Raw genomic sequence first — 25489 nt, forward strand, 5'->3', positions numbered from 1 at the left:
CATGAGCTTGTTTCTATCATATTTATAAGATCTCAATCTTGGGGTTTAGATTATATATCATTTATAAATATATGATGTGACACTTAGCTGTCTACTAAAACGCACAGGATCCACAGCTGCTGTTAGCGATCACCGCTACATGTATTTAGACTGCAATTTTAATAGCGCTGAAGCATTTCTTACTTAATCTATCAACACATATGAGGTAAATGATATTCTCCATAATTTGGGAACTTTTTCACTGTCCTTCTACCTTCACATAGTGTCTAAACAAGACGTATGCTAGCTAGGTAAACTTTAGCTTCATTTTCAGGATCTGTAAGCAGTCTGTTGTCTAGCAACAGTGTCCTGTCAGCTTTAACCTCTCAAACAAACTACTGCTAATTCACAACCCCTTTATATACTTCAGTGTAAAGAAAGTACTCCTGGATTTCCAGTGATAAATCATTTTTAATAGAATGTTCTGGTAATATAGTAAACCATGATTATCGGTTTAAAAAGTTAAGAAATTAAATATTGGCACATGCCTAGTTGTGTACTGTATATATGCTCATTGTGGTCAGAGAACGTATTCTCTGGTTCTCACAAACAAGCCAAAGATTCTTCATGCCTTTTTGACTATAGTAATTTTGTGGCTAGTTTTCGATCACCTCAATTTCTAAAGTTCGTTCTTTATTTCTTTTTGGTAAACCACTTGAGTTTTACTCAGAACTGGATGAATGTAAATATTTTTTTTTTTTTTTTTCTCTTTAGCCGTTATTTACTTCTTAATGCTTGTTTTGTAAGATAGGTATTTTTTAATTATTATTATTATAAATTGTGAAGATTGGTACTGATTTCAGTTTCACATTGTTGTCTGTAATAGTTGTTTATTCATTCACACAGGTCGACATTTCAGGGTTTGCCGTAAACATACAAGGGCTTAAATTAGTTTATCCAATCTGGCACCTTTTTTTTTTATATAAAAGTATTATGCATTTACGGAGGTTGACAAAGTTTTTTTTTTGTTCTGGTTACAAAACATGTACCAAAATAACCGGTGAGTATTTTTCAGAAAGAAATGGAAGATTGAAGGAGAAAACACATAAAAAACATTTCACATTTAAAAATAACACAACTCCTGAATCTGGTGCAAACACATCATTGTTTAATGAAACAAAATAAAGTGGTTTTTTTTCCTCTGACAACGTATAATTCTTTTATAAAGCTTTGTATTTTTTGTTTTGTGATTCAGGGATTTATCCAGGATATTTTCCTAATTTTACTTAGTTTATTTACTTTTCTTAAAATTAGTTATATAACAGTATATTCTATAAAAGTATAGACACAGTGCTTTCTTAGGGTATTTTCTTTATTTTCTTAATTTTCCCTTGCATAATTTTCAGAAAGGTCCCAGAATTTACGTCACCATTAACCTTTTTTAATCCTTCACAATGAATTTTAAAATTCATTTAAAAATAAATAAATAAAGCAGCACCGAAAGATTTTAGTGTGAGAAAATAAAGAGAAATAAAACAGATTTGCAGTTCATGTAAAATACTTTTTATTTATTGTTACACATTTAAAACCATCTGTGGCATAAAAGACAGTGGAGATCTCACGTTCTGACACAATTCCACTCACAGCGTTGCCTCATTATGTACAGCAGACAATAAAAATAGCAGATTTTTTTTATGTTTAAAAAAGTAAAAAGACAAAGTGTACAGTAGGGAAGGTGTTGTGTACAAGTAAAAAGTGCACACTCAATTTCCATTCAGTGGGTTTGCTCAGCAAAGCACTCTGTGTGTGTGCTTGGTAACACAGACATTCACTTGCTACAGATTAAGGTTTGAGATTAAGCTAAAGTGCAGGGTGTGCTCTAGCTTTCACAAAGAATTCATCGGACACTGGATTCAATATAAGCCGGTTATGGACATTAAGACCCACCCAAGTCGCCTCAGTCACCTCACTGCTGCCCTCCAGTGTGAATAAATAGGATCTGCCACTCCAGAATTTGTTTGCATCTCTCATCACTGGCTCAAGGGAAGACTTTAGGTTACTTTGATCAACCAACCACAAATTTCATATGATATGACATCATCATAATAGTTTAGCCTTTGATAAGCATGTGGGGTTCCCCAGGGCTCAATTTTAGGCCCAATATTATTCAACATGCATGTGCTAATATTTTTTCTTTAGTAAGTAGATACAACAAAGCTTTGAACAAATGTGACTAGTGGTTTTAAATACGCAATAGAATAATTTACCTATAGTTAGCTTTCTCGCAGGCAAATACAGCTCCTGGTTTTGATTACTCAATAATAATAATAATAATCGGCTTCTTAGCTACTTAAGAGTTTGATATAGAGCTTTGTTTTAATGTTAGCTAACCTACCAGTGCGTAGTTTTAGCAAGCGTGGTTTGTGGTTTGCTATTATTATATTGTGTATTTATGTCATGTTATGCTAAGAATAGCAACGAGTCAAATGAGTGAGCATAAGAGATAACGGTAATGTCATATATTGAGGTTTGTGATTTGCTGAAATTTAATTTGTCTCACCTTTGTTGACCCAAAGAGATGCGTCATTTCACAAATCAGTGTATAATCCTCAAATATGGATCAGGAGAGAGACTAAATTTCTGCTCGGACAGTATAAACGTTAACAATTTCAATTAAGTGGAACACAAGAACAATAAAAACAGCAGTAGTGTAATTAAGACACCTTGAGTGTTGCATCTGGAGCTGACGAATCAAATCCTAAGATATAAAACTATGATTAAATATTGTAAAAAATACCTTGACCTATACAGAGGAACTGAAAGAATTTGCTAGAAGAATCTAAGTAACTCCCAATTGAGCGTGATCCTATTCCCATTATATCCAGTAACAATCAGGGCAGGCACACACAAGCATGACATCTTGTTAGAATTGTCTGTGTTTTCCAGATCGGAGGCTTTTACTGGAGATTCAGATTCAGCAGGCAGATTCAAGATTCGCAGGTTTACCTCCACCACCACTACTACTACTACTCAGTCGGACCTCCTTCTCCTTCTTTGCTCGCTGTTTTTCCAACTTTTCCTGAGCCTTCTTCATGTCTCTCAGCTTCCTCTTAATGGCAGCACGATCTCTCTGACTGGACACCCCCAACTCCTACAACAAAATGATTTACAAATGAATGCATTTTAATTAAGCACTGTTTACACATGCATGTTATAATAAAGAGAACATTATCTGTGAATTCCCACCTTGAGTTTACTGCTGTCCAAATCAGCCAGACGTTTACCGTCAACTGCTTTTGCAGTGAACTCGGCTATGTACTGGTCCATGTTCATGCCCATCAACCAGTGGCACACCTGCTGATTGGTCCACTCTAAAAGAGGACGGTTCTGCCACAAGTGCTGCCTTGCGACAGGAGCAGGCTCATCATCGAGCGTCTGAAAAAGAACACGTGCTCAGAATTTAGTTTATTTAGAAAACACAACTTTTCATACTCACATACATACACAATTCATCTTTTTTGCATAAAGAATTTAGCATTTCTTTTTAGCTACAACATTCAAGTGAAATCTATAACACAATCTTTAATCTCTATTATAATCTTCTGCTTAAAAATGATGTTAATTATGTATTTTATCCATCTAATCTTTAACCATACCATTTAATAACCCTAAACATTACATGACTAATCCCTAGTATTAGCTTAACACAATTTTTCACTAATTCTGAACTGCAACACACTCCTTCAGATCCTCCATCTGCTTGACTGATCCCACCATCTCAGGGTATGAGGAAGTAACGCATCAAAACTCTTTATAGAAAACTAAAGCCCTATCTCTTCCAGAAGTACTTAAACTAGTGAAAAGAATGTATGTCTGGGTGCTTTTCTTAGTAATTTTTATAATATTTTCTTACTATTTTTTATAGTTTTGAGACTGAATTTATTCTTAGTCCATGGCCTAGTGAACCAGCAATATAATATGAACATATTAATGTTAATTGAATGTTTAATCAGAACATTTTTCTCACTCTGAGCGGAGACACAAACAGAATTTGAGTAAAACTGCATAAGCGGTTATGAATACCATATTATACTGTGTAATTATGTTTATTGGAAACATACAGTAGCTTCTGGAGAAACTTCCATTTTTGGCCCATTAGCATTTAATGTGATAATTTAATGCATGTAGATTTAAAGCAGAAGGCGGCATTGTTAGTATTGTGTATAATTCGTTTACGCACCTTACTTGGTTCAATCGGTTCAACAGTTCAGCAGTTATTCGTTTTTCGCCCTGCTGGCAATACTTTAGCAAATTTGTTTGGTCCTATATAAACAAAAACAAACTATAAACTAAAAACAAAACTATTATCCTAATTCGAGTGATCGGAAAACCTTATCAGTTTGTACAGATGAAACAAACGAATGCTGAATGTCCGTTGTGCAGCGACTCGCATTCATGTTAAGCAACATGTTTTTACTCAGACGCAGGAACATTATCATACGTGTGTTTAAAACATATCTTTTCATTCCTAATAATGTGCTCATATTCAATTACGTCCCTAATATGCAATATAACATTTACTTACATCGGTATTGACAACACACAGCTGAATATAAAGAGAAACAAATCATTTCTGTGGAAGAAAGTTAACATTATTGTTGATTGAAATGATTTACAGAGAAAACGCAGGTATATACTGTATCTAGACCTTTTGAATCAGATGGCTAATATCGATCACTAATCTAAGGCTTGTGTGACTGATCTCATTTCTGAGAATCTGTAGCTTGCAGCTAAACATAGCATACAGAGTATAAAGCTTCATTTAGCACGTAATGTCAGGGTAGATCTGCAACAGCTCAGTTAACTGTGAACTGTGTACATACTGCAATCATGTTACTGCAGTTCCATAAAAAAAAAGTTATTGGGACAAGTTGAATCTAGAGCACATTCAGGAATGAGGCCATAGAAAGCACGAGCAAGAGCGAGAGAGCAGATAGAGTGATATAAAGAAGATCTGAACACTCCTTTCTGTACTTTACACCTTTCTGCGTTGGTGAAGCAGTGAATCATAATCAACGTTCTAAATACTAATCCCTCAAAGTTTTAGATGAAAAGTAACATCATAACCAATGAGATTTGTACAGTACCTAGAGACTTGCCCTTGAAGTCTGAACTAAAATCTGCAGTGTTTATAGGTTACATAGGCAGACTTGCTCTTGTATAAATTTAAATCCTGTGCCTTAAAGCCTTAAATCAAACCATTCCAGAGTCGTGAACAAACCCTCCACACATTTTCCCATATTTTCCACACAACACTCATGAACTTTATCATAACACAGCAAGCCTTACTAACAAATCGAGATTGTATAAACTAGACACTCAACCTAGTCATGCCATGAAGGATTAAGGGTCTGGATCAGTGCCTGGTATTTAGAGCTATTGAAGAACTGAATATATAAATATATAGATACAGATATAGACTAGCATTGAGGCTGGGTTGAGAGGGTCAGATCTGGACCTCTCGCTCACCTCGCAGGAGGAGAAGACGAGCTTCTGGGAGTGTCCTCGAGTACGAGGTTCACTCAATAAAGATGCCAAGGCAGAGCGAGGACTGCTGGCGTTCAAATCGAAGCTCTGCAGCAGCCAGGACAAAACAAAAATGAAACATCCAGTGAGCAGCAGGTGGAAACACCTTGAGAATGGCCAGACCATTCCAAGATAACAGAAAGGCTATGGTATGTCAAAACAAACAAACAAACAAACACTCAAACAAAAGGCATCTTAGATTCCTGTTTGTCGGTGACATGAGTGGAACACTAAAATAACGCTGAGCTTACCGTGGGGAACAGGCTCACCAAAATTTGGACAGTTTTGTTGAGTGTCCCCAATACAGTGGACAGTGAGTGTATCTACATTGCTTTAATAATAGAGAGTTTAGACAATGTAAAATGAATGAACATACATAAAAAGGCATACAGAGCTACTGAGGTGATTATTTAATAAGCTGTGGCTATAAATTATTATACTAAGGTCACAAATTTTAAACAACGTTTAACGTCTTCCTCATGGCCATGAAGTACTTAATCCATGACAAGTACTGAAAGCTACTGAATTTGACTGCTGGATCCGAATCATGGAGATAAGCAGCAACATTAGACTGTTAACAGAACAACTCTTAAATATTTGCCATAACTAGGGGTCATGTTTTAAGTATGACGCTCCTACGTACTGAATACTGATTCCTGAGCTCATATTACACACATCATGGCCACAACATTTTGGAATATCATTACAGTTTGTGGCAACATTTATTAAAAATAACCATCATGTCACCTCAGAGGATCTGTAAACATTCTATATTACTGCGTAATGCTATATTACTACTAAGCTTAAGTGTTAAAATCTGTACCACCTGCTGCACATTCACAACATTTGTGTAAACCTCCATCAGTCACATGACCACTTTGAGGACTTCAAGAACAAAAAAAAAAATCCACCATTGACTAGATGTAGCTGAGTTGTGTGACTAGGACTACTTCACATAACACACTGACTCTTGTTCACTTGTTCAAGAGCATATTAGAGACATGGTAGTTGGCTAGGGTCTATGCTGAAAATGACTTCTTATCGTGCCAAATCTAAGGTGTGTGAGAGGTGAGAGATGCATGATGAGATGCTCAGTTTCAAAGAAACAGATTTAACATAAATCAAAAGCCCTGAGAGTCTTACTGGATATACCGTTTACTCCAAAGTCTTCAAGTCGTTTAAGTCTTCAAGTCACTGAACATAAGCTAATTTGTGAAGCTACAGTATGTGGATAAGAATCTAAAAACTAGCAAGTATAAGAGGACTGATGGTTTAAAGAAATGCATGAGAGGTTCCTGTGATGTGTGAGGTGATGTCCTGCAACAACTGTCCTGCAAGCTATTGAAAACATTGACTGTGTCTAATCTAAATCTGTGAACTGAATTGCTCTACTGTCACAGCCGCTGTTATAGAAAACAAAATCAACTCCTTCTGAAGAATTCAGAACACACCAGCACTATGTGATGTTGCAGGGGTTTTTGTGCACTTGTACCCATGTAAAGTTCTCACCTTATTTCTTCGTTCCGTTCCGTCCCCAGTGTGTCCCTCTGTAGGACTGTGGGGGAGACTACAGCTAGACAGCGACTGCTCTTTCTCTCGTTCCCGGTCTCGAGATCTCTCCCTGTCTCCGAACCAGGAGAAAGGCATGCAGGATGGGATGGAGGATACGGAGTCAGAGGGAGAAGCGTTTCCGCTGGAATCGTCCACAAGCTCTCTTGAGCTCCTGCGTTTAGACAGTGCAAATAAAAGATAATTCACTAAATAAGACTTACACAGAGAAGCAGCAGTTTTCAGACGATCTACAGTAGAGAGATAACTATAAATCTACCTGCTCCCTACTGAACCACGCTGCACGCCTTTTTCTTGCTTGCGTCCTTTCCCGCCGGATTTGCGCAGACCGCTGGTGAAAAACAATTTGAATAAGTTAATACAATGAAGATGTACTAAGTATTTCAATATATGGTATTTCAGAGAACTTGGGTGTTACCCAAAATCTGGAAATCTTTTCTTGGACATTCTTGTCGTGGAGCTGTCACTCTCGTCATCTGTAAGAAAGTATTTATTTATTTATTTTACAGTGTTGGGTTGAACTGGATTATTTAGTTTATCCCACAGTGCTGCTGAATTCTCAATTCTAATTGGTCAGTAGTTTATAATAAAAGTGATCTTTGTAATACGTTTAAGATGAGATGAGATAAGAGGAGATGTTTAGAAATGAATATTTAACGCTGCACCTTTGTTCTTCCTGCTCTGGCTGCTCTCCTTCTTCTTGTACCTCCTGTTACGAAGGTTGTGGAGCAGGCCAGAAGATGACTGGCTGGATGTGGGAGAGTGAGGTGCAGATAAGTCTTTAGGAGGAGACAGGCTAGACCTTGTGCTGCCTTCTCCATGAGGCATAAGGCCCTGAAGGGAGGGAGAGCTGGACAAATCACCTCCTCCTTCTTCTCCAGACCTCATCCTGCCTTGAGACTCGCTCCTCTGCTTGTATCCCGGCTGTGCAGTGGGCACAGGTATGGAAAGGCTCTCCAAGTAGGACTGTCTCCGGTTAGTTTCTGTACTATTATCGATTTTATGCTCTTCCTGCTGTGGAAAGAAAGAAAGAAGGAATTTTAACAGCCTGATATATTTTAAATAATCGTGGAATTAAAGGATTGAGATCATACTATAAATGGCAGTACCAGTCAAAATACTACTAAAATAGTATTTAACTCAAATAAAATATAAAAGGGGCAAACGATATAATATGCAACAATCAAACTGTCAAAATACTATAATACAATACAATATAATAGAAAACAATACAAATACAATAAAACAATAATATACAAGAATGATATACTATGTATAATGTACTATTATTCTGCAATATTTGATTATTCCAACAGTCAAAATACTATAATATTGTAATATACTTTAATGCTATAAGATACTAGAATATTATTATACTACAATATAATATAATGAAAATACTGGAATAATACAATATAACAGTCAAAATACTATAACACAATATAATGTAGTGTTAAGTACACTATACAAACATATTTTGATATTGCATGCTCATATTAATCCAGTCTAACCCTAACACAAGTGATAAACAGGTTATCAACATGGTCAGCGATATCTTGGAGCTCACCTGTGGCTGAATGGAGGACTGGGTGCTCTTAGCGGACTCTCGGAGTTTGTTTCGCGATGGCCTTTTGCGCTGGACTCCTTGTGTAAGCTTCGCTTTGGCTCTGTAAGCGCTGCAGTCTAGACGATCCGTCCGGGGTATCGCCTCTCCCAAGTCTGCATCTGAAGAGTGATGAGTTAAATTATGATTATAATTCTACTTATTACTGCTACATGAGTTGTTATTTGCACTGCAAACTAGGAGCAACTTTGTGATCCATTGCAACAAAGCAATGTTTTAGAGTCAAATCCAGTCAAAAAAACAACATGGGTGTGTGCTACCGTGAACGAGGTAGTCTGAAGCTTGTTCGTTCCTATCTGAGGATCCCGAGGTGGGGCTGCTTGGCTGGCTTTCTACTGCAGGACTACATGACTCCTCAGGCTGATCTGAACTCAATCGACCTTCCAAAACAGCAATCTGAGGACCAAGAGAGAAGAAAAATATGTAAATATATCAAATCGAGTTATTTATTAATAAGCAACATAATCCTTTTTGTCCATTTACAGTTACTGTTGCAGAAAATCCATAACAGCATATGGATGCTTTATAAACAGTCACTATCTTACCAGCCACCTCTTTTTCCCTGTCTCTTGAACTTAATAAGTGAAACTCGAAGCCAATGGTGCCAACAGGGCGCTTCCTCCACCAGCATGACAAAATTTGTACACCTGAAATTCCCTCAAAATGTACTTCAAACAGCAAGTATTGAGGAAAACTGTGTGAGGCATTTGACCTCACTGTGACCTTGACCCTGTTCGAATCAATTCATCTGATAGGTACAATGATAATTTCCACCAGCAATCAACCTATCGAATAACAAACTTAGATGTACGTGTGAACGGACAACCTGAAAAGACAATGCTTTCACCACAAATCAAACAAATCAAAACTTCCTCCTTCCTTTCCTGTGGCAGAAATGCTAACATATTAGAATGAGTGGATAAACCCAATCACTGTCATCAAAGATAGACAGATCTGCTTCTAAAAATAAAATGAATGAATACTAAAATTAATCACTAATCAACAACTTATCAGCTTTGAGATTACAGCAGCATTATGGAATACATTCTCAAACAACCACACACTTAACAATAGTGATAGGAAGTCACACATTTTACACAATTATTAACTCTTTTCCCCCAGAGGCCAAAAAATGGAACATGTGCTCAGTATAAAGAAATTATTCATTTCTTTATACTGATTTGAAAATGTCCTATAATTCAATTTCCATTCTTTCAGCGTAAAGAAACAGCAGTGTACTATAGACCTTCACACTAATGACAAATGTACCTGTTCATGAAGCCTTCTCAGAGTCTTCTTATAATCCCTCTCTCTGTCCTCTAGACGTCTCTTCAAATCGTCCTCTCTCTTTATAAACTCAGCTTCCCTGCAAATGGAGCACAATTAAACTCACTTGCACGCAAATCCATCAATTGTTCAATGACTTTTCTGTTCTTTTAGATTTTTAAAGTTACCCAAAGTCCTCTTCAGCTCAAAAAGGCTAGTAAGCTCAAAGAAACAAACAGAGCTTTGCTTTAAATCTCACTGATACAAAAATAATAGATACCACTAGCGTGCAAGAAATATCTTGAGACTTTTAGCATCATGAGAAGAAAAGCCACTTAAAAGAAATGCTCTATGCAATTAAAGGAACTCTATCAAAAAAGTGTTCATTTTGCTAACATAAGGTTAGTAAGTTAGTGTTAGAAAAACAGAATGCTAATTAGCTTGTGGGTGTTCACTAATAGCTAGCTTATTGCCAACACCAGCTGCTGATTTAACATATAAATAAGCCTAATTTTTAATTTGATGGCTAGCAACCTTGACTACTCATTATATAATACAGTAGTTATACCCAAGAAATACATGGAATACAACCCAACATACACCCAAGAAAGAAGTGCTAACTCAAAATAATATTGTCTGTTTAGCCAAAAGACCACCATGACCACTAGACACCATGGCCACCTTGTCAGTATTGACCCATTGTCATTTTGTTTTTGGGCCTACTTTAAATCCACCTTGTCCACAGAGATCCAGTGTAATTGTGGTTGTGGGATCACATTTAAAGCAACTCTTAAAAATGCTTATCCAGCTATTCAACTTTGAATTACATTTAAATCTACTTATTGACACCAACAAAACAGATGCAGGGCCAAGGTACATTTGCTACCTGGTCTGAAATCTTGGTTGTAATTCTAGGTTGGTTAGCCTATAATTAACTAGGTAAAATGGTTATAATAAGATAGAAGTTCATTATCTTATTATCATATTAAGTACAGACAATGTTAGCGCATTGTTGTGTTTAGTTAGATGGCTAGCTTGGCTAATGTTGCTAAATAAAGACATTTTCTAGTTACACAATTTTATTTTAAATAGGCATTTGTCGTCATTGCATTTTAATGTATAAACAGTATACAATACTGTAAAAGCCATTAGCTAGCATGGAAAATCTAGATGATAATAAACACTTGACTATTCTACATCTTCATACACTACAGCCATTCATTATATCGTCGCTGTCGGGCGGAAACCTCGTAGGTCCAAATTTTGTCAATTTCATATTTTTTCACATATCGATGCTATTGGTCAGTCCCCACGTGGGTCTGTTATTTTTACAAGTTATTAACCAATCTAAAGTCTTGAAAATAGCTTGAGCGCAAATCTCATAACACCATTGGACAATTCAACTGTCCACCTCTTCCTCACTCCGTGGGAGAGCTTCACGGCATATTTCTCCTCAAGAAGAGTCACAACGAATCAAAACGTCTTCTGAGGTAAATGTCTTCAAAACACTGGGCTCAAAGAAAAAAAAATCTTGACCCCCACTAGTTCTGGTGCTCGTCTGAGGACAGGAATTTAGCGCAAGACAATCCACTGCAACGCGGACTAAACCCTGTGCACTGCAGATAAGGTTTTTTAATTTCCTGAAAAATAACGGTTTTGGAGATACGAGGATTCCACCTGACAGCGACGATATATTTGGACTTAAGTGTATGTAGTGCTTCAGGTCTTACCGATCCTTGTGCTCTTGTAGAAGTGTGTTGGTTTTGTCGTATTTGACCTGCAATGCCTCGTGCTGGCTCTGGGCCTCGCTGAGCCGCTGATTGATGGTCTTGCAGAGAGCCTGAGCATCGAGCCAGTATTTCTCCAACTTCTCTATCCTCTCTCTGCTCTCGTTCACGCTTTTCTCCAGAGATGCACCTCGAACCTCCCAGGCTAAGCGTTCTGCTTCACACACTCGCAGCTAGAGAAATATGTAGAGACACACTGATTTGAAGTTATAGGTGGACACTGAGGGCTTGGAAGAGCTTCTGCTTACCTTTTCCTTCATCTGCTTTAGCTCTGCTAGAGTTTTGTTGTGCTTCATGTGGAGCTGTGAGAAAGACAGATTAAGATTAGAGAGTGTTTGAGAAAGATTATACTGGAAGTCAATCATTGTTATTACATTCTTGGATATATTCGATTTAGTACACGTGTTAACCTTCCATTCATCCATCCATTCATCCATCCATTCATCTGTCTGTCCGTCTGTCCGTCCGTCCGTCTGTCCGTCCATCCGTCCGTCCATCTGTCCGTCCGTCTTCCAAGCCCTCATCCGTCTGTCTGTATGTCCATCTGTCCGTCCGTCCATCTGTCCGTCCGTCCGTCTTCCAAGCCCTCATCCGTCTGTCTGTATGTCCATCTGTCTGTCCGTCCATCTGTCCGTCCGTCCATCTGTCTGTCCGTCTGTCCGTCCGTCTTCCAAGCCCTCATCCGTCTGTCTGTATGTCCATCTGTCCTTCCGTCCGTCTGTCCGTCCGTCTGTCCATCCATCCGTCCGTCTGTCTGTCCATCCATCCATCCATCTGTCTGTCCATCCATCCATCCGTCTGTCTGTCCGTCCGTCCGTCCGTCCGTCCGTCTGTCTGTCTGTCTGTCTGTCTGTCTGTCTGTCTGTCTGTCTGTCCATCCATCTTTTCAAACATCCATCTGTCCATCCATCTATCCAAACATCCATCCATCCCTGTTTTCCCTTGGAGCAGATCCATGTCTTTAGTCTAAACTGGAGAGCCCAGAGGAAACTCCGAAGCATAAGGAGAACATGCAAACTCCACACACTCAATATCACACGCAACTCCAGAGGCAAACCACCAAGCCAATCAATGGCAATAAATTTGTTCAAATCTAATGGACACAATTTTCCTCACACTTCATGTTTAGCCAAAACATGTTTCCTGTGAACTGAAGCCATACAGTAAGCATCGCTAACAAGAAATGGAAGAGAATGTCTACCAGATTAGCATAGTGCAAAAATGCACAAACAATTTATAAAACTGATTAGTTAGGAGTCATTGATCAAAGCAGGAATTGCAGATATATTTATCTATTTTATGCACAAATCATGAAATTTTGGTCAAGATACATGATACTGACAAATAATCACTCAGCATCTAATTATACAGTTTCCCTGCATCATACCTCTATAAATGTTTGGTCCAGTTCACTATGATTCATGTCCTCAGGAATAACAATGCCTTGATTCTTCAGGTGCGCAAATACTTCCTGAGTCAAATCAAGTGACATGTCGTTGTCTTCCTCCTCCTCCTTCTCTTCCACTCGACACTCTCCACCCTGTATTACATCACCAAACAATGCAAAGTAATCAGACACTGATCAAAATAAATAAACAGAAGAAAACTTTCATCAAACACACTCACTTTAAAATCCCAGGATGTATAGCATTGCCTCTTGCCCACTAAATCTCTACCATCTCTTACCTGCTCCAGAATGCTCTTGATCGTTTCTCCTGCTAGTTGCTGGCCTTCTTGCTTGATGTGATCATGTTCCTGAGGGATGTGAGCTGGTTGCTCTTCAGCCTCCGATTCTTGTGGCTGGGGGACCTTTTCCACATTCTCTGCCTCCTGGACAGTGGTGTCATCATCTTGTTTTGGTGTGGTCTTTTCTTGCTCCAGTGTTTCACTGATCAATCGTGCAACTTCACTCTCAACACCTGGCTTTTCTCGGCCAATCAGAAACCTGCGTTTGGATACGGAGTGCACGTATCGTATGTACGTTTTAAATTGAAAACGCATGCACAGATCACAGAATTTGGTCATATGGTGGTGTGGAAAAATAAAAATGACAAAACCAATTCCAGTTGGGTTTTTCTGCTTGTAAAAATGTAAATCTCCATAAATATATTTCACCAAAACAATATGGAAAACCTCTTATTTTAGTTATATTTTAATATCTTAACTAGACTAGCTATAAAATCCTGACATACTCTAAGGTCTACTGTATGTCCCCTTTCCTGGTAGCAGTAAAGGGACGTGGAACAGATAAGCCGCTAGTATAATAAATCATTAACCGGTGCACTATCACTGTTCAAACACAAACATGCCCTACGATCTATGATCACTAAATCCAGTAACTACAGTTAAGAGGTCACACTAAGAAGGTACTTCAGAATAATAAAGTTTCACATTCTGCTGATAAACTGATCTGGATTCCTAAAAGTAAAAAGAGTAAACTCGGTCATGTTTTACATGGGTGTTCTTACTTCACGAGTCCTCTGGTGTTCTTCAAAACAGTGGCAGCGAATAGTTGGGTGACTCCTACGAGACTGATCCCATCCACCTCCACGATCTGATCGTTGACTTGAATACTTTTTGCAAAAACACAACATCCAAATAACTGAATCACAATTACAATTCATTTCACCTCAAAATGATCAATAAACTAAAAGCCGCACAACTGAAATGAATCAGCAGCTAGTAGAAAGTAGCATACAATATTTACGTAAAAAGTTTGTTATTAGCATTGTGGCATAGAAATTTCTTCAGATTTGGCTTAGATACCGGCCATCACGCTGAGCCGCTCCATTCTCTGTGATGGTTTTGACGAAGATGCCGAGTTTCTCCAGACCTTGATCGGCTCCTACACCCATTCCTATTATACTGATCCCCAGACCTTCATCTCCTGTTCCAACAAACCAATATTCACAGGATATCTACATTAAAGGAGAATGCAGTTCTGGGCATAAGTATGTTTCAGTAAACTAAGGAGAACAATTCATAGAATGGAAATGATTCACAATACAAACAATGAGCCAATATGTGCAGACAAAATGGTAAAAATGGTGGCAAGATCTAAAAGATGATGGAAATATCCATCTCATAACAATGATTCCAAGTGAAATCTCATTTTAAATAGAGATTGGGATAGAAATAGGGCTTACTTTAGTTTTATTTTTCACTTATCTATGGTTTATTCGGGATTGCAATTCCAGCTTATCACCTATTTTTAAAGAAGGTTATTTCTATGGACCTGATAAAACTCATTTCCCACGATACCCGAAACATACCTTAGTGACAAAACCAAGCACAGTCTGTCACTCAACAAGTAACGAGGTGTTTTTGTCATTTAGATGTTACCTTTCTGAATTTCCACTGGGAACACGTCCATTTTCTCCACCCTCTTCTCCAGCTCGTACTCGGCTGATGCGGATACTGGGTCGACTTCTTCATTCCTGCGATCGTAATCATCGTTGGTGTATGTGCTGAAAACCTGCACAAAACACACACACGTATTTCAATCCCAGAACGATTAAGTCAGACAACGATGGTTCAATGTGACCCAAATTAGTTTTGGATTAATAAATGGAATGATTCATCTAGACTTTTTACAGTTGGGAGACCTTTAAAAGGTTAAAAAAAAGAAAGTATAAGCAAATATATACAAATTCTTTAAATATACACAATACTTTGGCTATTTACTGCACCGTTCGTATTACAAACCATCTTTTTCCCAAAATTTCCTGTTCATATTATGTTTAAACATAATAATGGTGGGGTGTGGATTCTAACACTATAACCACAAACTCCCAGGTTTTACTATATTACTGTAATGTGTTTAAGCAAACGGTTTAATGTCTCATTTATCAGACAGAGCAGAACAGAAAGTGTTGCGTTTGTGTGTATGCAGGTGTGTGTGTATTTGTGTGGCCTTCCACTGATAAAAGATCTCTCCCTTATTCTCTTTCTCCTTCATCTCTTATGGCAAGTCGAACCCATTTTTTATTGCCATCCTATCTGTAGTCCATATATAAGTACATACTGGGTCAAAAATGATAGAGAACAATACAAGGCAACACAAAGGCCCCATGCTCATGATCAAGCATAATGCATTGAAAATACAAACCTGAAACGTTAATTTATATATAAAAAAACATTATACATATCTACGTTCTACAAAAACACACGATTTTGACTCGTCTTGGTTTTTCCGGAATATAGTCATGCTGTTAAAAAAGACAAAAAATATCCCCTTACGTCAGAAAGGGTAGTTGAGCTGTTGATATAAATCACCTTAACCCCCTTTTTTATATATATTTATAGACTTATTTTGCTAGCTAAACTATCTCTATGCCCCATAACTTTAAAAAAAAGTGAACCTTTCAAAAAATTGTATATTTCAGAAAAAAATCCTAAAAAAAGGAAACCCAGTCAAACAACTCTATGAGAAAATACTAATATTTGCTTATTTATTTCTAGAGAAAATAAATGTGATCGTGAAGTCACAATCAGTGTTTTTTCCCCTGTATTATGGATCAAATTTTCTGTTAAGTCCTGCATGTCGTCATGGAGTAAAACCATGCACCTTTGAATAATGTCTTTTCTTCAGCCCTCCTGCACAGAGAAGTCTCTCTTTCTCTCTCCATGTCTCTTTTCCCAAACACACAGCACAGTTATTTTTAGAGACAAGCAAGAATGAGATTTATAACTGCACGACTAGATGAGAGTGAGAAACCACAGGAGTGAGCGCAGTAATCAGGTCACACATTAGGCTAGGATTCCACTGTGTTTTATTTGAAAGGAGCTGTCGTTGTGTCAGGCGTGGGATTCAGCTTGCTAATAAGCCTAGCAAGACTTGAGCTGGAACTAGTCAAGGGTGAAATCGCTCCTACACCACAGCAGCACAGAAAGCAGCCTGATTTAGCCCCACCTGCTAGCACCAGACGTCTTGACTTCTCACTCTAGCAACTAAGACACTGCGTGTGTGTGTGTGTGTGTGTTTAGTTTATGTAATCTTACAATACCAAATGTGAGAAGGTATTTTTGTGTGAATTTTTTTACATAACTGAACCTAGACAGTAAATAATGGTGCTGGAAGTCTAACGATGAAGAAAAACTGTTTACATATACAGAATAGTTATGAGGGCATTTGAGAAACCTGTTTTTAGACCAAGATAAAAAAAGCTTCCACTCTGTCATTCAAGACAGGCAGCTCAACAAACACATCCAAGTGCTGTACTAGCCTGGTTTACACTGATATACATGAGAGAAGTCTTATTTACAAACTGCACTGGGAAAAGAACAGGAAGAGGAAACTGCAGTGTGTGTCATGGACGATGAAGCAAAACAGGAGAAACACTAATATATATATATATATATATATATACACATACACACACACAAATATACACACACGCACACACACACACAGTGCCTTGCAAACCCACTGAACTTGTCCACATTTTGACAACCACAAAGAAAAATGTATTTTATTGGGATTTTATGAAATAGACCGAAAGAAAGTGGCACATAATTGTGAAGTGGAATGAAAATTCTAAATGCTGTCCAAATTTTTTTATCTGAAAAGTGTGGTGTGCATTTGTATTCATGAACAATTTGTATTAGTGAACAAACAGCATCATGAAGACCAAAGAACACACCAGACAGGTCAGGGATAAAGTTGTGGAGAAGTTTAAAGTAAGGTTAGGTTATAAATTAATATCTCAAGCCTTGAACATCTCACGGAGCACTGAATAATCCATCATCTGGTCATGGAAAGAGTATGGCACAAGCCTACCAAGACATGGCTGTCCAGCTAAACTGACAGGCCGTGCAAGGAGAGAATTAATCAGAGAAGAAGCCAAGAGGCCCACGGTAACTCTGGAGGAGCTGCAGGGATCCACAGCTCAGGTGGAAGAATCTGTCCACAGGACAACTATTAGTCGTGCACTCCACAGATCTGGTCTAGCCAAATACAGGGAAATCTTAGATGAAAACCTGTTAGAGTCTGCAAAAGACTTGAGACTGGGGTGGAGGTTCACCTTCCAGCAAGACATTGACCCTAAACATACAGCCAGAGCTACAATGGAGTGGTTTAGATCAAAGCATATCGTCGCTGTCGGGCGGAAACCTCGTATGTCCAAATTTGGTCAATTTCATATTTTTTCACATATCGATGCTATTGGTCAGTCCCCACGTGGGTCTGCTATTTTTACAAGTTATTAACCAATCTAAAGTCTTGAAAATAGCATGAGCACAAATCTCATAACTCCATTGGACAATTCAAATGTCCACCTCTTCCTCACTCCGCAGGAGAGCTTCACGGCATATTTCTCCTCAAGAAGAGTCGCAACGAATCAACACGTCTTCTGAGGTAAATGTCTTCAAAACACTGGGCTCAAAGAAAAAAAAATCTTGACCCCCGCTAGTTCTGGTGCTCGTCTGAGGACAGGAATTTAGCGCAAGACAATCCACTGCAACGCGGACTAAACCCTGTGCACTGCAGATAAGGTACGGCGTTTTTTTAATTTCCTGAAAAATAACAGTTTTGGAGATACAAGGATTCCGCTTGACAGCGACGATATTCATGTGTTAGAATGGTCCAGTCAAAGTCCAGACCTAAATCCAATTGAGAATCTGTAGCGAGACTTGATGTTCACAGACGCTCGCCATCCAATCTGACTGAGCTTGAGCTATTTTGCAAAGAAAAATGGGCAAAAATTTCACTCTCTAGATGTGCAAAGCTGGTAGAGACAAACCCCAAAAGACTTGCAGCTGTAATTGCAGCAAAAGGTGGTTCTACAAAGTATTGACTCAGTGGGGCTGAATACAAATGCACGCCACACTTTTCAGATATTTATTTGCAAAAAAAAATTGTCACCATTTATCATTTTCCTTCCACTTCACAATTATGTGCCACTTTGTGTTGGTCTATCACATAATGTTGTAATGTGTAACGTAAGGTACAACATAAGGTTGTAACGTGTCAAAATGTGGAAAAGTTCAGTGGGTATGAATACTTTTGCAAGGCACTGTATATTAGCTGAAACACCTTTTAAATGTAAATTAACATTAGTTACTTCACTAATGACACACAGACAGACAGTGACACACACACACACAGAGACACACACACAGAGAGACACACACACAGAGAGAGAGAGAGAGAGACACACACAGAGACAGAGAGAGAGAGAGAGAGAGAGAGAGACACACACACAGAGACACTCACAGAGACACAGAGAGAGAGAGAGAGAGAGAGAGAGACAGACAGACAGACACACACACACACACACACACACACACACACACACACACAGAGAGAGAGAGAGAGAGAGAGAGAGAGAGAAAAACAGACAGACACAGACAGACACACACACACACAGAGACAGAGACACACACAGACAGACACACACAGACACAGACAGACACACAGAGACACGCACACGGACATGCACAGATACCCACACACACAGAGGGGTCTTTCTTTCCTAAACAGGATCTGTGCCTTTCAAGTATTCCACTTTCTAGTAGTCCAACAGAGTCATGTGACTTTAAAACAATACACTTCCTGTGTGATGCCAACCAACCCGTATCCCCCTCCAGTATGTCCCTGTTTTAGCAACTTCATAACCTGGACAACTCCATAACCTTGCAAAAACATACAGACAAATCAACAAATTAAAACTGAATTAAAACCATCTGATCAAAGCAAAACCTGTAGTTACATTATTTAACAGAAATTCAGATGAAGCAAGACATCGGTAACTTATTCAACAACTGAAATACTCCAAAATAACGCTGCAGAAATGTGTGGTGTCACTCTTCTGCTGCGGCAAACCTTGGTAATTAGCTGAGGTAAATGAGGTGGAATGCTAAACTGCTAAGTGTAGCTCTTCAGGACTGTATTTTAGACCATGGTTTCTCAACACAAATCCTAGGAAAGCACTACCACAAATGATTTGACATTTTTGCACCTTCTATTGAACATAAAACACCAACATGAGATGGAAGTGAGAAGTCTGAAATCTTATGGAATACCGATTTCTTTAGTTTTACCTTTTTTGTAGTTCTGAAATTTCAGGTTATAAGCTTTAGTGAAAATGCAGCATAAGGCAAGAATAATAGGGGTTGGATGGAAGGGAGAAATTCAAGGGTCCAATGAGACCAGAGACCGGATTAATTCCTGCTCCTAAAACATATGATCCAAGTCAAGTCAAGTATTGTCATTACAAACATACACAGCTGGTGCAGGACACCGTAAAATGAAACAACGTTCCTCCAGGACTACATATAATGCAGTGTTACGAGAGACATCGCAGAACTAAGAAAAACAAAGAACTGTAAGAACTGTTAATCTGCTGAGTCCTACGAATGCATGAACTCAGTCACTACCAGTACCACCACCTTTCAACATTATTTATATTTGCGCATGTCCTGAAGGTTTTCTTATTAATTCAATTGGTTCAAATGTCCAAAAATAAGTCCTGAAATGAAAAGTTCCTCCATGAATTTACAATGCTTTCTGTGCAATCTATATTTATTTGTTCTGACTTTCACCTGCATGAGTGTTAAAACATGTCTGGCCCCAAAATTGTTGTCGACTTGGACCATAAATCCCACTGGATTCCAGTGGTCTAGTCCTCATACACACCTCTATCTCTCATACACACCTCAGGGGAAACAAGGTGCTGGAGTTGAAAGGTCCTTCATTTGAACCATGTAGCATCTACAACAGGCAGGATTAAGAGGAGGAGGAATTTTCACCTCCTGTAATTTTATTGTTTTAACCCATTGTGGTATTTGTAAGAGCAGCGGTAAGGCTAGTCAAAGTAAACAACAAATAAAGGTTTGCAATCAAATAGCAATTTGTTGGTGAGCAATACTGCTCTTACCATTAAAATAATCCTTTCAGGAACTAGAAGTTTAAAAAATAATGTATTAAGAAACAGACACATCAGTAAAGGAGAACATCAGCAGATCAGCATTACTGCTCCAAGATCTTTTCGTTTTCTACACCCTCGTGAAAATCAGCTGAAATAGATGGAAATCATCTTCATTGTCCAATTGGTTATAACCTGTGAAAAGTTAAGTCAATTCCAACCTTTACTGAAGGTCAAGCTAAGAGCTTGGAACACACAAATAAACTATACCTGAGGGTAGTTCTTGTTCTACCTCTATGCTTCTCTTTCCATATTAACTGTCAGAGGCAAAAAAATAACATGCCTGAATTAATGCAAGCTCAGACAGGACCTTCATTCAAAAAGTGGATTGTTTCCTAACACTCCAGTGAGAGACTACAGATACTGATCCTGAATCAGCTCTTCTTACCTACACAGTACTATTGAAAACATACTATAAAAAGAACAGCAAACCTGCTCTTTGGTTGCCCCTATTGCACAACACATAGGTACTCAAAACACTTTTACCAGCATGTGAGATCTTGTATAAAAATGTAGAGGAAGGATAGACACAATTAAACACACAAAGAAAATGTTCACAAAGTTCAATTAAAAGCCGTACCTTGATAGGAGCAGTGGAGAATCTGATCTTCCTTCTTGGGTTGGGGTCTTCTTCATCAGAGAGACCTGAAATCTCCTCATATTCCTGGGAATGCTCATAGTCTTGTCCAGAATTCTGTCCCTTTTGCTGATAGTCCGACTTACTTTCCCGGTCATCCACAAAAGCAGCATTCTCAATCCCACATATCAAAGGTCTCTTCCCAGCAGAGTCCTCATTCACTTTCTGTTGCCTCTCTTCCCCAGTCCCTTCTTCAACATCATGCTCATCATCCTCTTCCTCTAAGGCTTCTTTCACCACATCCTCATCATCTTCCACATTCTCCTCGGCTTCTTTCTGCATGCCGTTTTCCTCCTCTTCTCGTACTTTCTGTTTAGTTTTTATCTCACTGTCTGGACATAGTTCCTCTTGCAAGTGCTTTTCCTCGACTTGTACCTCTTTCACCTTCACGCCATCCTCTTCCCTCTTCTGCTCCTCTTTGTGGATACTTGTATCCTCAGCCAACTTTACCAGTCTTTCCTGATCCTTGTCTCCTACAACCATAGTTCCGTCCATCCCCTCCTTCTTTTTCTCCTCCCCTATCCTGAAATCCCTCCCTAATATATCTTCATGATATATAATTTGGACCTCCTTGCTGTCTATGAAATCTTTTTTTGATGGAAGATATGAGGGAGGTTGCTCATTCTTGACATCCTCAAAAACATCATCTGCAACACGGTCTTCCTCATTGCTCTCACCCTCTGATGATTCATTATGGACCACCACTAACTCGGCTCGAACAGTGGACAGACCCGGGGTACCAAACTCCTCGTGTTGCTTCCCTTTGGAAACATTTAGTTCTGAACTTTCATTTCCATCTCCTGATGGACTTGCAGAACCACTGCTCACAGACAAACGATGACGCTTCTCACTTTTAAAAAGAAAAGTCGGTTCAGTTGAGACAACAGAAATGGAAGTTTCATTAGCATTCCCCGCTGTTGTGTTTGTGTTACTGGAACTCCAGTGACAGCTTTCGTCTGCATAGACTCCATTCACTGGGGTAGATGAATACTGGGACTCACTTTGTAAAGTTAAATTAGCATCTGCCTGTCCAGAAGGACTTTCAGGCCACATAGAGGAAGATGTGGGAGAACCATGGCTATATGGTGACAAAGGTGGATCTGAATGTTCACTGTTTGGGGACGATGGTGGTTGAGAATGACTGCTTGGACTCTGTGAACGAGTTGAGACAGACGGACCAGACAAGGACTCACTGTCACTGTCTAACATGAAGCTCTCTAGTCTCCTGGATATAGGTCCTGCATTCTTCATCATCAGCGCAGGCTTGTGTGGTGGTGTCTTATGCTCAGTTCTTCCTCTGTCCTTGTCTCCCTTTGGTTGATCTCCATGTATCTGAATTTGGTCTGTCTTATCTGTCAGCTTCTTCACACCCCTTCCTTCCTCCGAAACACTACGCACAGAAGATCGGCTGACAGATCTACCAGGTGCACTTCTGTCTGTAGGTACTCCAATCTCAAAGAGCTTTCTGGTTTCTGAGAACTTCTCGGCAAGTGCCACTTTATCAAACGAGATGTCTTCTGATTTTCGTACCACTTCTGTGGTGCCCGATTCCATGCTGGACGCACTTCCCATGCTAGACCTGTATGAGGAAGAGCTTCGTTGCAATTTTGCCATTCCAGCTTTGGTTTGGTTCGCGCTATCTTGTGGCTGTTGGGCATCCATTTGAAGAAAGATGTTTTTAATTTCATTCACTCTGCTTCCTGACGGTCTGCCTCGCGCCTCGCTACCTCCATAAGAGTAAAGGATGGACGGGCCCTCGAAGGAACATTTGATGGAGTGGAAATCGGATTTGTATGCATTTCTGTGAGGAGATGCACTCCTTAGCACTCTGTCAGCTTTGGGTTCACTTTTGATCATTTTTAAACTGTGGATCAAATCATGCAAATAGGCCAATGATTTGAATAGATAAAAGATACAAACTAAAAAATCAGCCTGTGTATTTTCATGTGCTTGTTGCTGGCATGTTTTACACAGCCTTAAACAGGACTGGACTTTCTGTATTCTAGTTGCATGAGGTTCTTGAAGTATACCACATTGCGCTCAAGTGCTGTTACCTAAGGGGGAAAAAAACAATTTTAGGCTTATCAGTTAAGGTTAATTCATTTTAAATGAATATTCAATCACAGTGAATTGACTAACATTTTACCATTACAGAATCGACCTTATTATTATTGATAACCTATTAAATAGTTATCAATGACTTTTTATTTATTTATTTATTTTCTATTTGGCATGCTTTATCATGCCAAAACTAATACAAACAATAAAACTTATACAAAGAAACATTTTGCCATTCTACTCCTCAGAAATCTGTCCCTTTTGCATGTCTCACTGAAGTGTCTAAACAACTAGAATACGGTTCGTGTGCTCGTGCGTTAAATCCTAGTGTGAATCCGGTGTGAACCGGGACGCCGCTGCTGAGCTCTTTTAATAGTGTCAACAATTCACTACAAATCAATACCGATGGCGCACTTTTGATCACAAACAGTGACAGGAAAACTCGATCAAACTCACCATAACTCCAGGCATATCAGCAAAGTAGGAATTGACAAAATGATCCACATTCAGAAGCAACCAGACCAAACTTGTCACACCCTTGTGCGCCTCGCTGCCTGCAGCCTTCACTGTGTGAACGGCTCGGGAACGAACCTTATCCACGAGTGCGCGCTCACGCTCGAGAAGGTTTACCGGGAGCGCGCGAGCGTGTGCGCGGTGAAAGGCGGTAGCGTAGCGAAAGGCGGCGGCGCGGAGGGTTGATGGGGTGGGGTGGGGAGCTGAGGGGGAGGAATTCCAGGGAAAGCCGTGGGAAAAAATCCTAATTTGCCTAAAACTTCCCCTTGATATAACTGGCACACTATTAGTAGAAAAGGATTGTTGTAAGATTTTCTGAAATCAACAGGTGACAAAAAAAGAATTGAACTTTTCTGAAAATAGTGGAAATGGAAAGTTTTGGGAAAAAATTGAGTTTTGGGGAAAAACATTGAGTTTGCTTTGAAACCCTTAAAATGTTCTGTGTCATCTAATTAAGTGCTTAATCCTGGTTGTAGTGGATGTGAAGCTTAATGATCACTGGGATTGAGAACTGGAGAACTTTTAACAAACCCACAGAGACACAGAGAACATGAACAGAAATGATGTTTGGACAATAACCTGTTGTAGAACCCTTAACCGCATAAATCACTCTTTTCGAACAATTGTGAACTAAACACTTTGATCCCTTAACATGATGATGTGGTGTTTGTTATCTACATGGAGTTCAGATATTTAACAGTTCTAGAGGTTTAACGGTTCTAAAGAGGTTTTTTTATTATAAAAGCCTGTTCTGTACATTTTGACATAATACACTAAATCCATCGTATTAATAAGTGTATACTTCAATGTCCCTTTATTTCTGGGAAGCAGAAATTCAATGACTGTACAGTGTCAGATGAGATTGTGCCATTATGTGTGGGTTATTTGTGAAATGTTTGGATCTCATAAGGGCTTCATGAGATTACGACTGTCAAGTGAAATGAGTACAGTCTTCTCTGGAGCCACTCTCTCACAGCAGAACTGACATGGAGAAGTTTTGACTTTCTGATACACATTTAGATAAAGGCTGCCGAGAGGAGATGGACGGATTAATAAGTAAGTGTACTTTAGCTGCTGTCTACATTTCCTTTGTAAGATTTGCAGGCTGGCTAATGTAGCTAAAAAATGCATGGAAGTCGGTTTTAACCTCAAAACTTTATTGTAAATATCTGCATCAAGACTTGTCCTGTTAGTCAGACTCTCTGATAGAGTTTTGGACACAGTGAGAGCTACATTGATTTCGGAAATTGAATCATACAGTATATACAACCACTGTGTAGCATATAGCCTTAGAACAGTTAGTTATCATTTCACCACATAGACCACAGCAACAAAACCTGTCAACAGAATTTTCAACTCCTGACAAACTCCTTAATCTTAAATTTGACAAAATAATCTATATAAAAGGATTATGTACACCATATATTGTGCCTGTCCCAAATCCATGAGCATTAACACAGAATTTTGTGGCAACAGTTTGGGAAAGAATCATATACAGAGGTGCTGGTCTGGTCATATGTCCGCATACGTCTGGTCACCTAGTTAA

The 25489-nt window shown here is 38.9% G+C and overlaps 1 protein-coding gene across 2 annotated transcripts; it reads right to left on the minus strand.

Moving 5' to 3' along the window:
- Positions 1-1519: 1519 nt before the first annotated feature.
- On the minus strand, positions 1520-24049 carry ppp1r9alb (protein phosphatase 1 regulatory subunit 9A-like B). 2 transcript variants are annotated; one of them, XM_060860315.1, is made up of 19 exons: positions 23887-24049; positions 21316-23426; positions 15154-15286; positions 14578-14698; positions 14280-14384; positions 13498-13756; positions 13199-13351; positions 12060-12113; positions 11755-11984; positions 10028-10124; positions 9019-9154; positions 8702-8859; positions 7800-8148; positions 7553-7610; positions 7394-7465; positions 7075-7288; positions 5509-5613; positions 3226-3414; positions 1520-3130 (listed from the first exon to the last, which is right to left on the minus strand). In XM_060860315.1, the coding sequence occupies exons 2-19, from the start codon at positions 23227-23229 to the stop codon at positions 2954-2956; spliced, it is 4524 nt and encodes a 1507-aa protein (XP_060716298.1). In that variant the 5' UTR covers positions 23230-23426; positions 23887-24049; the 3' UTR covers positions 1520-2953. The 2 variants fall into 2 exon arrangements, with proteins under 2 accessions (XP_060716298.1, XP_060716300.1); XM_060860317.1 differs by lacking the exon at positions 5509-5613 and having other exon boundaries at positions 23887-24048.
- Positions 24050-25489: the final 1440 nt, after the last annotated feature.

The sequence above is a fragment of the Tachysurus vachellii genome, chromosome 24 (assembly GCF_030014155.1).
Source record: "Tachysurus vachellii isolate PV-2020 chromosome 24, HZAU_Pvac_v1, whole genome shotgun sequence".
Lineage (NCBI taxonomy): Eukaryota > Metazoa > Chordata > Actinopteri > Siluriformes > Bagridae > Tachysurus > Tachysurus vachellii.

What these genes read in the sequence shown, in the direction of transcription:
- ppp1r9alb (XM_060860315.1), bottom strand. Translation starts at nt 23,229, where the DNA reads ATGATCAAAAGTGAACCCAAAGCTGACAGAGTGCTAAGGAGTGCATCT. An exon ending in TAAAGCAGATGAAGGAAAAG is followed by an intron (nt 11,985 to 12,059) that starts GTAAGCAGAAGC and finishes ATATTTCTCTAG; the next exon opens with CTGCGAGTGTGTGAAGCAGA. An exon ending in CTACAAGAGCACAAGGATCG is followed by an intron (nt 10,125 to 11,754) that starts GTAAGACCTGAA and finishes CTCCATTTGCAG; the next exon opens with GGAAGCTGAGTTTATAAAGA.